The sequence below is a fragment of the Cyberlindnera jadinii genome, assembly GCF_001661405.1.
Source record: "Cyberlindnera jadinii NRRL Y-1542 unplaced genomic scaffold CYBJAscaffold_1, whole genome shotgun sequence".
Classification (NCBI taxonomy): Eukaryota; Fungi; Ascomycota; class Saccharomycetes; order Phaffomycetales; family Wickerhamomycetaceae; genus Williopsis; species Williopsis jadinii.
Genome location: NW_017963652.1, coordinates 1,645,814 through 1,656,511, shown reverse-complemented (window position 1 = coordinate 1,656,511; position 10,698 = coordinate 1,645,814). Strand labels below are relative to the sequence as shown.

At 43.6% G+C, this 10,698-nt stretch overlaps 4 protein-coding genes across 4 annotated transcripts; 1 reads left to right on the top strand and 3 right to left on the bottom strand.

Moving 5' to 3' along the window:
- The first annotated feature begins 214 nt into the window (after positions 1-214).
- ILV2 (acetolactate synthase catalytic subunit) lies at positions 215-2,719 on the top strand. Its single transcript, XM_020213054.1, has one exon. The coding sequence runs from the start codon at positions 449-451 to the stop codon at positions 2,474-2,476; it is 2,028 nt and encodes a 675-aa protein (XP_020073517.1). The 5' UTR covers positions 215-448; the 3' UTR covers positions 2,477-2,719.
- Positions 2,720-2,783: 64 nt separating this feature from the next.
- Positions 2,784-4,349, bottom strand: CYBJADRAFT_122307 (CoA-acylating methylmalonate-semialdehyde dehydrogenase; the record flags this gene model as incomplete). Its single annotated transcript, XM_020212417.1, has 1 exon — positions 2,784-4,349. The coding sequence occupies one exon, from the start codon at positions 4,347-4,349 to the stop codon at positions 2,784-2,786; it is 1,566 nt and encodes a 521-aa protein (XP_020073516.1).
- A 1,193-nt stretch (positions 4,350-5,542) lies between these two features.
- Positions 5,543-6,418, bottom strand: CYBJADRAFT_160434 (uncharacterized protein; the record flags this gene model as incomplete). Its single annotated transcript, XM_020213529.1, has 1 exon — positions 5,543-6,418. The coding sequence occupies one exon, from the start codon at positions 6,416-6,418 to the stop codon at positions 5,543-5,545; it is 876 nt and encodes a 291-aa protein (XP_020073515.1).
- Positions 6,419-9,469: 3,051 nt separating this feature from the next.
- CYBJADRAFT_165753 (S-adenosyl-L-methionine-dependent methyltransferase) lies at positions 9,470-10,585 on the bottom strand. Its single transcript, XM_020214188.1, has one exon. It carries the CDS (start codon positions 10,565-10,567, stop codon positions 9,599-9,601), a length of 969 nt encoding a protein of 322 aa, XP_020073514.1. The 5' UTR covers positions 10,568-10,585; the 3' UTR covers positions 9,470-9,598.
- Between the last annotated feature and the right edge of the window lie 113 nt (positions 10,586-10,698).

The window sequence follows — 10,698 nt, the reverse complement described above, 5'->3', positions numbered from 1 at the left end:
GGCATCTCAATCACGGAGGATTTCTAGCCAATGGAAACCGAATAAACCACTCCCGTCAAATAATCATCCGTAGTGACACCACCTCCACCTGTCAATGGCCGTTCATATTTAATTGTCCAGTGGTTTGTCCCAGTTTCACCTGGCCAGAGGTTTTTTTTGTCTCTGCCGTTGCCGCTGTTTTGTCACAGCTTCCAGACGCAAAACAAGCGAAAAAAGAAACAACCGAAGGGAAAAAACAAACGCACAGCTGAAAAGTTGTACACGATGATTCATCGGACAGGACAGAAAAAAAAAGCATGAAAAATTTCACTAACCACGCACACAGAGCCCTTTTTTTTCCTCTTCTCTTCCTTCCTTCTTTCTTTCTTCCTTTTGACACAAGAAACAAACCACCTGTTCTTTTATTAGGTACTACAGAGGGATTGATTGATCAACAAGGAACTTCAGCATGCTTTCCATCAGATCCCAGAGTGTCCGTTCGCTCTCGAAGAACTCCACTATAACCCTCTCAAAGGTGATCGCTTGTCGTGTAAATGTCCGCCGTTACAGACATGCGACCGCTACTGCCACGAGACCAGAGCCGGCTCCTTCATTTGCAAGCGAGAGCCAAGTGCCACCGGAGGCATCTAACCTGGGCGACTTGTTGCAGAAGCCAGCTACGGAGCTCGATAACTCGCTTGTGGGGCTCACAGGTGGTGAGATCTTCCACGAAATGATGATCAGACATGAGGTTGACACTGTGTTTGGTTACCCAGGTGGTGCTATCTTACCTGTCTATGATGCTATTTACAACTCTGACAAGTTCAAATTCGTTCTTCCAAGACACGAACAAGGTGCCGGTCACATGGCGGAAGGTTACGCAAGAGCTTCTGGTAAGCCAGGTGTTGTCTTGGTTACTTCTGGTCCAGGTGCTACGAATGTTGTCACCCCAATGGCTGACGCTTTGGCTGATGGTATTCCATTGGTTGTCTTCACAGGCCAGGTTGCCACTTCTGCCATTGGTACGGATGCCTTCCAAGAGGCTGATGTTGTCGGTATCTCTAGATCCTGTACCAAGTGGAACGTCATGGTGAAAGACGTTGCCGAATTACCAAGACGTATTAACGAAGCTTTTGAAATCGCCACCTCCGGTAGACCAGGTCCTGTTTTGGTTGATTTGCCTAAGAATGTGACCGCTGCTGTTCTCAACCACGCAATTCCAATCAAATCCACTTTACCATCAAACGCACTTCAACAGATCACACAAGCTGCTGCCACCGAATTCACGATGGCCGCAATCAAGAGATCTGCTGATTTGCTCAACCAAGCAAAGAAGCCAGTTATCTATGCTGGTAACGGTATCTTGAACTCTGAAGAAGGACCAGCTTTGCTCAAGGAATTGGCTGACAAGTGTCAAATTCCAGTCACAACTACTCTCCAAGCACTTGGTGCATTTGATCAAGAGGATCCAAAGTCATTAGACATGTTGGGTATGCACGGTTCTGCTTTCGCTAACTTGGCTATCCAAAACGCTGACTGTATCATTGCATTGGGTGCCAGATTCGATGACCGTGTCACTGGTAGTATTCCAAAGTTTGCGCCAGAGGCTCAAAAGGCTGCCACTGAAGGACGTGGTGGTATTATCCATTTCGAGATTGCTCCAAAGAACATCAACAAGGTTATTCAGGCAACAGAAGCCGTTGAAGGTGACGTTACAAAGAACCTCAGGGCATTCATTCCATTGCTTAATGAAGTGAAGGCTAGACCAACGTGGTTTGATCAAATTAAAAAGTGGAAGCACAAGTACCCATACGAGTACTCCAAGGAGACTCCAGGCTCAAAGATTAAACCACAAACATTAATTTCCGAGTTGTCAAAGCTTTGTAACGAATCTGGTAAGGAAACCATTGTCACGACTGGTGTTGGTCAACATCAAATGTGGGCTGCTCAACACTGGACCTGGAAAACCCCAAGAACTTTCATCACCTCTGGTGGTTTGGGTACCATGGGTTACGGTTTGCCAGCTGCTATTGGTGCTCAAGTTGCTAAGCCAGATGCTATCGTCATTGACATTGATGGTGATGCATCTTTCAACATGACCCTTATGGAAATGTCTTCAGCCGTGCAAGCAGGAGCACCAGTGAAAGTGTGTGTGCTCAATAATGAGGAGCAAGGTATGGTTACACAATGGCAATCTCTCTTCTACAAGCACCGTTACTCCCACACACATCAATCTAACCCAGATTTCATGAAGCTTTCCGAGGCTATGGGATTCGAAGGAATTAGAATTGAAAAGCAAGAGGACTTGATCCCAGGCTTGAAGAAGTTCTTGGCTGCTGAGAAACCAGTCTTGCTTGAAGTTATTGTAGAGAAGAAGGTTCCAGTCTTGCCAATGGTTCCAGCTGGTAAAGCCCTTGATGAGTTCATCGTATATGATGCTGCGGTGGAGAAGGCTGAAAAGAAGCTTAGATCTGAGCGTACCGGTGGTAAGCACTGAGTTCTTTGATGCATACTCAAACATGAAATTAATCCGCATCACAGTTGCATAATGACGTTATTATTTCTTTCTTATGTTTATTTGTTTTTGGTTATTCATGATTCTTTACGATAGTTCATGATTGGAGGGAAGGAGAGTAGCGTATAGGGGTGTCACTGCTTGAATGAGTTTCAATTCCTCATAATAGGAGGAAGACAAGAGAGAGAGAAAAAAGTTCCTAGTTGTTGTTTTTTCATATATATATATATATATTTCTACTTTTATTAAATCTTATTTTTTGTTAATCAGTAAACTGAGCTGTGTACAATTAGTTTTGAGTTGGCATGGATGTCGATGGTTTTGTTTCCTCCACCAAGGACGTCTTCCACAAGCTTGTAATGGTCTTTGGCTTTGTCAAGAAAGTCAAACCAGCCTGACCGTAGAAGTTCAAATCTCCCTGGAAGGAACCTTTACTACCTGTGAAGGAGAACATTGGCAATGGTACTGGGATTGGAACGTTGATACCAACCTGACCCGGCTCTATCTCCTTGACGAACTTCTTAGCATAGATACCTGAGGTGGTGAACAAAGCAACACCGTTACCGTATTGGTTGCTGTTGACGAGCTCGATCGCCTCATCCAATGTATCAACGTTGATAACACACAACACTGGGGCAAAGATCTCCTCGTCGTATGCAATGTTTCCAGGTGTCGCACCAGTCAAGATGGTTGGGCCCAAAAAGTATCCGTCAGGGAAGCCCTCAACTTTGATATCACGTCCATCGAGAACAACCTTAGCACCTTGTTTCACACCCTGTTCGATGATCTTGTGGGAGCGTTCTAAAGCAGCTTTGGAGATCAATGGACCCAAATGAGAACCCTTGTCAAACCCAGAACCTGTCTTCAGCTGCTTTGAGGCCTCAATCAAATCATCAATCCACTCTTTTGTCTCACCAACGGTAACCAAGACAGATGCAGCCATACATCTTTGACCAGCTGCACCGGCAAATGCACCAACAGTGGCATTGATGAATTGGGCCTTGTTGGCATCTGGCAAAACGACAACGTGGTTCTTTGCAGCTTCATTGCACTGTGCTCTCTTACCGTGTGCGATAGAGGTCTTGTAAATGTAATCACCAGCAGTTGAAGACCCCACAAATTGCACTGCTTTGACCAATGGATGTTTGATCAAGGTGTTGACAGTGTCAACTTTACCTTGAACCAAGTTGATAACACCAGGTGGGACACCAGCCTCGACAAGCAATTCTGCCAATACCGAGCAACAGCCTGGATCACGCTCAGAAGGTTTAATAACTGCCGTGTTACCAGTGGCTAAAACCATTGGGATTGTCCACAATGGGATCATGGCAGGGAAGTTGAATGGACAGATTGCGGCAACCACTCCCAATGGCTCACGGATCATCAAGGTGTCCATATCAGTAGCAACTTCCAACTGTTGCCCTTGTAGCTGCGTGGTAACACTTGTTGCGTACTCTGCAACTTGTAAACCTCTCAAGACATCACCCTTGGCGTCATCGAATGTCTTACCTTGTTCTGCAACAATCACTGCAGCCAATCTGTCGTGGTTCTTCTTGATCAACTCCACATACTTGAAGATGATCTGTTGTCTTCTCATGATGGACACCTTCTTCCAAGACTTGAATGCCTCGTGGGCGTTGGTGATCGCTTCTTCCAACTCCTCGGCAGTGGTCTGTGGACACTTGGAGATAACAATGTCAGTTGCTGGGTCGTGGATATCATACCATTCCGTGGCTTTGGAGACTCTGAACTCGTTGTTGATGAACAACGGAGTCAAGTATGGCTCAGTACCACTCTTGGTATGGCTAGTTGGGTAATCGGTGGTTGTGGAGTTGAGGGCGAACTGTCTTGTCATTGGTAAGCGTGAGAGTACTCCTTTACAGGCTTTACTTAGCATAAGAGAGGTTCCAATGGAGTCGAAGAAGAAAGCTGGAAGAAAGGGAAACAGTACGGATATTTATACTCCACGCTCCACTACACATCGTCAACAGCTGGCGGTTCAAAGCGTTTCCGTTATCAGCAACCGCTGTGAAAGCACCGTTGAGCATTGTGTCAGTGGCATTGAAGCGTTGGCGGGATGCGATGCCCGTAAAAGAGGTTTTTTTCTGTTTTTGTGTTGCTTTGCGTGTTTTTGTGTCGCTCGCCGCGTTGCGTGTGGCGGAGAGAGGGGATTTTTGGCGGTTTCCCCAGCAGCTTTCTCGTGGGATCAGCGAATTTGTGCGGAGAGAGGAACTACTGGTGTTTGGGCCAAGTACTTGACGCTCTCTCGACTGTTAATCGAAATAGAATACGTTGCTGCTGCCTTCGAGGGAGGCCATCAATCGGGAGAAAACTGACCAGTTCGCTATCTGAAAACGTCTCCAAGGGCTGGGCCTGCTGTTTCTGGCCGGCCTAAAAGGTGCTGAAGGTCGTACGTTGTATATCCAAAACTGCAGACTTCCCGGGGTCCTAAGGATGACTCCATTGCCCCAGATGGGTTGGATCAGTTCGGGGTAGGCTTCCCTACAAATAGTCATTTTCATTGTGCTGGAAGTTATTTGAGCGCGCGCGCACACACACACTCACTCACGTTGATGGCACTCCTTATTTTTTGGTAGGGACAGCTCCGACGGAGATGGCCCTCCTATTAGCAGCTCAGTTCCTCATTGCCAGTAATAAAGTTCGCTAATCTTCTGGCTACGCTTGTCGTGCAACTGCGTTCTGCCATGGCTGCGATAACAGAAGAGACTGTGATTGCAGTTCGCCGGTGGTGGCACTTAACAAGTTACGCACAGCATGTTAATAATGCACATGTTTGAGTAAAGGCTCGTTCTTTTCTGGTTTGGCTACGTATACAAATTTCGATATCTGGTTCCTGAATGTATAAAAGTAGCATGGTGCAAAGATTCATAGGCACGATCTATGTCCAGCTGGTGAGGCCCATCTCCGGTTCGCGCTCTATACGCAGGAGGAGGACTATGGCGGCGCGCACATCGGTTGGTGATCATACAGAAGAATGCACAAGTGTTCGGCTACTGTAATCAACAACAAAAAAGAACATATATAAGATTAGTACGAAGTGGAATGACTCAAGGGGATTCCACTTTGGCTATAGTGGTTATCCCAATGGGCCTGTAGATGTGGACACTTATAGCTTCCTGTTTCGTCTTTTTCCATTATGTGTTGATCAAGGTACTTTTCTGCGCTAAGCACCATCCCACAAGGGCAACACCCACGCGCGCCAAGCTTATCGCTAAGACTATTTACCCTCTTCACCATGGGATCATCAAATATGAAATGGGAATGTAATAAATGCTTCTTGAAATCGTACTGCCTGTTGAAGTACCCTGTCTTGTGGGGACACGATTCCCGAGGGTAAAGGCATCTGAATCTCGAAACCTCCTCGTGGATTCTCATATGACGGGCAATGTCCCTTATGATGAATCTACCGCATTGTGTACACTTCTTGCCTTGCGCAGCTAGAACGAGATCAGGCACACTCTGCGTATGGTTCTGTACAGTCATTGGCTGGTTTGCAAAGATATGAGGATATGTGGTCTCATAATTAGTTGGGTAATAGCCAGTTATACTGTCTGTCCCATGGTTCATTCCAGAGTTATTTGTGTAGTCAACGGGAACATGTACATAACTTGTGTGCAAACTATACTGGCTTGTTCCGTTATACATGTACTGCTGGTTTGGGAATGTCGCATAAGGGTAGCTTCTTTGATAAGTGGTCTCAAGTATATTGTCACCACTATTTGAATCAGAATGGTTGAGGCCAACGGCTGGCACACTAAGACTATTGACCCCATAAGGCGGCTGTTGAAACCCAGGTGTCAATTGGTACATGGACTGTGAAGGTAAGGTGGGTAGATTTTGTGATAAATGAGCCGCAAATGGTGGGTTTGTACCACTGGTCTGCTTATAATCAACATCAACCATATCGCTTTTATTCAGCTCTGTTGGCTTCTGGCGATTTACAATTCCAGCCGTTGGGGGAAAGAACAAGATTCGCAAGTTTGACCATCCATTATATAGAAGAACTTCTTGTCACCCCTTTTGGTGAACCACACATTTTTAACGCAGTTCTTCTATATTTTCTTGAGATATGTATATCACTGGTTTATGGAGTACAGTTATGAATAAAAGCTAAATATGACTATGGCTTTTCTTTGTTTGGTATTAATAACAACGTCTCAAATGTAACATGTAAAATCACTTGTTCTACCACAAGGTATACCTACGCATTTGTTCGTGTCACCTGGGTGGTACCATATTTGTTTCATGAAAGCATACAATCATTGTAGACTGCATGCCATGGTTACCGAAATTGTATACAGAAATGGCTGGTTTTTGGTGCTTGAGGTATATGTCCTGCAGAATCCTCGCTTAATAAAATTACAACCATTGGGATACATACGCATACTGATGCATTTCGATAAAGCTTTGTAAAGGATACGTTGATTTATACAGATTCAGTATCGTTAACAACCCCTTTGGAGCATTTTGGGGTGCGTTGGCCATAGACTTTCCTTTTGCATCAGTTGTGTATTTAGGGTTCAACTCTTTCCCGTAAATACTGATCGTGTTGTGAGACGTAGTATCTTTGGTATCCTTGGCTTCTAAAGTTCAATGTTTCCTGTTTTCATTCAGATATGATCACCTAAAACTTTTGACAACACTGTGATAACTGTAAAAAGACCAAAAAATCACACAATGAAGGCATAGGAGGAGTGCAGTGTGTTTCAGCAATTGCGATAAAGTATACATGGTGCCACCGCTTCCTACGGCTAACAATGAATGGCTTCACGCTCTATAGAAAGAAAATGTATGATTCTACATGAAGAATGAAGCCTTCTGTAGGTAGTTGTCATGGAGATAATTGGAACTGGCATTGGACTAAATTATTGCACATCTTGCAGCAATCAGGAGTTCTACAGTTGACTGCACAGCTTAAAGCCAAACTTATAAGAGCGATGCATACACATATGATCCCTTAAGCCATGTAATCAATAACTGTCACTGATTGACATAACACTTCAACCACGCATAAAGGTAGACATGTGCTTAGGTATATATTCTTAGAACCCTTACCGGTACCAAGGGTCTCTAAACAGAGTGATACGTCATTAAAAGGCAAAACTTCTTCCTACTTTGTCTGTGACATAAATACTCTCATTTACAGTTCCAAAATCATCAATATTTACGGTCTAGCAGTTCCAAGGATGTTAAATCGATTCTACAAACACGATCACATGGGATTTTGAAGGTGTGAAAAGGCACAGCACAATCATCTAGATAGCACTTATAAAGTGTTAGATGAATGTGTAATCCACTATAAAAGTTTGTTACATTAATATGAAATCCTCTGATCATTTCACTACAAAATTTCCGGAGAAGCTTTTTTCAAGTTATCACTCGAAACTAACGAAACTACAACAGCAACTCTTCTCAGCAATTACCAGTTACAAGAGTTTGAGTAAAATTATTCATAATTAGGGAATGAGTAATAGTCCCTGAGTTGTGGGTGATCTTAGCTTGTTTCATATTTGAGACGATGATATCTGGGAGAAATTTGCTGTCTTAGTCCTTGACACACCATACGGTGACATTTGAAGTTTTGCTTGGTAGTGAGGAACGTGGAAGCATGTGCCATGCAAGTCAACGCAGCCCTAAAATACCGACATGTTATCACGATCACATAGGATGAATTTCCATCTGGAACATGGTTTACCTTCTCCTGGGCAGAGGGATATGGTACACTTCTGGGAAGCTGAGGTCTCGTATCGGTACTTTTACAATCTGGTAATTCAAAATATGCTTGATGGAATCCGACTAATGTGCAGCGATTGTAGAAAGTTTAAGTTGAATTTGAGAACAAACGAAATTATCACTGATCAGTATGAGACTTTGGGAAAGGTTTCATGCTGACAGCCATGTATACCTCAGCTTGAAACTAATGGCAAGCAAGAGGATTATCCGTCTGCGGTGATAACTGTAACACTTTACTCACTTTGAAGCCGTACATTTGGGCATCATCATTCAACGTCCAACCTGCTCCTCCCCTCTCGCCCAGGCTTAGCATTACATACAGGAGATCAACAGCCACTGGCACAGTACGTGCTACACGTGTTACTGATTCATGATTGGAAATTTCATGATTGTTTCTCGATTCTTTATGTGTTAGTAGTGTTTTACTGGCATGTGAGCCTGGCTCCATGATGTTCATCCTCACGCTGTGGACCTGTAGCCTATCTAAGTAGAAAACATGAACAAGCATATCTTACTCATGTTTGTGCTTTATACCAGACCAAGGGTGCTTCAAGGATACTCTGCATGAGACCCTTCTTGGTGTCTGCCACCAGTAGTTAATTTTCTGAAGTTTTTATCAACCCCGATATCTACTGTTGAATCTTCTGTAAATATCTAGGGAGTAATAAAGCTAATACAAGCGGATTAATAGTTTCTCCAGATAAGTTCAAACATCAGGACTTACTTATCAGGATATGATAGCTCAAAGCAGAAACCACAAGCAACCAAGGGATTGCAGTAGTTCAATTCTAAACTTACCGTGATGTGTAGAAATTGGTTACATTGCCTAACAGCATATATATGCACAAAAGGATGTACAGCTGCCCAAATCCCAGAAGTAATTGATTTTTGGCAATACTTGTGCCATTTTCTGTAAGTGCTCTTGGAGTTTCTTACATTCAGCTGTTTACATGGGCTGTACCAACTACCTAAGGCTGGCGTGACACAAGAAATGCCTATTTGCACTTTGTTCGTCCTTACATAGCACATTAAAGAGGATCAACACTTGATGCATCATACAAGAGCCTGAAGTCGGTTTTGGAAGCGACATTATTTCTCGAAGCACGAAGTCAGTTGGGTGTAATGGAAGCTCTAACCATAATCAGTTTATCAGGCATTGGAAGTTTAAATATGTCATCGCTTCCAATGTATTAGTTAGTGATCATTCAGATCAAACATGAGCTCTGCCAGTCCCAGTTGTCCCAGTTAGTGGGTATGTTCACTGATAGGATAGGCCATTGCCAACGTATATATATATCTTTAATATAAATAAATAAATAATAAACATGATGTAAAAACAATATGTACAAGTCATAGCACATCTTTCAGGGAAAACTCACCAGATCCCCTATCAAGTGGCTTTGGTTGTGTTTCAGAGGCTTTCCATCCAATCATAAAGAGTACCCTGTATGTAAGAGGCAGCGATCCGTCACTGTCACCGTGGAAGACTTTATAAATTGCCTGGGTTGCTAGCAACAGATCTCTAGGAAGTGCACTGACTAATGTGTTCGTTGCATTTTGTTCACCCATGAGTTGCAAGTCCTCCAATATTGCAAAAAGATCAGGATAGCCCACAACAATCTCATCAACGTCGATGGTAACAAGGTTGAACCCACTTTGCTTCAACAAAGAGCTGATGTCGTTCACTGTCACCAAAGGTGAAACCCTTGCTGAGATACCACCACGACGTTCAGACTCTGCAAGTTGTAAAGATGTTCTGAGCTCGTACACAGAGTCCTCGCTGATCATGCTAGCAAGAAAGAGGCCATCTTTCTTCAACAACCCGTTGATCTTTTTCAATGTTAAGGGAAGGTCATTAACCCAATGGAGACTCATGTTGGACAGGACTGCGTCAAAGGATTCAGGCTTCAGATCTGGATGGTCCAACTCCTCTTCATCTCCAACAATCTTGGTCACTTTTAGCATATCGTTGTACTGATGGTCGTTCCACCTGTTCAGCATCGTTTCTGAAGAATCCAACATCGTCCAGTCAGAGAACTTCGAATTCACCATTTTTGTATCCTCATCTTCCCCTTCTACAAGTTGTTTCTGCAAATTTCCAGACCCACTTCCGATATTAAGCACTTTGGGGAAGTCTCTCTTGATAAAAGTCAATCTTTCAATGGCCCTGCGGGCAACTTCATCCCTTAAGTATTCAACCTCTTCTGACTGAGGTAAATTGGCAGCTCTTTCTCTCTGCCTTATCTTTGTAGCCCTGTTGAAAACTTCATATGGCTTAGTAGCATAACCTCTCAATTGTCTCACCAAAAATCTGTTCATCTTGCTCCTCCTCGTGCGAGTAGTTCTCTCTGTTTCGGTTTAAACTGATGAATTTTTTAAAGTGTGTTTTTCACTATTTTTTTGGCCCCAGCCCGACAATCATCTTGTAACAATGATTGTTAAAATACAGG

Coding starts and splice junctions, on each gene's coding strand:
- ILV2 (XM_020213054.1), top strand. CDS start 449: ATGCTTTCCATCAGATCCCAGAGTGTCCGTTCGCTCTCGAAGAACTCC.
- CYBJADRAFT_165753 (XM_020214188.1), bottom strand. CDS start 10,567: ATGAACAGATTTTTGGTGAGACAATTGAGAGGTTATGCTACTAAGCCA.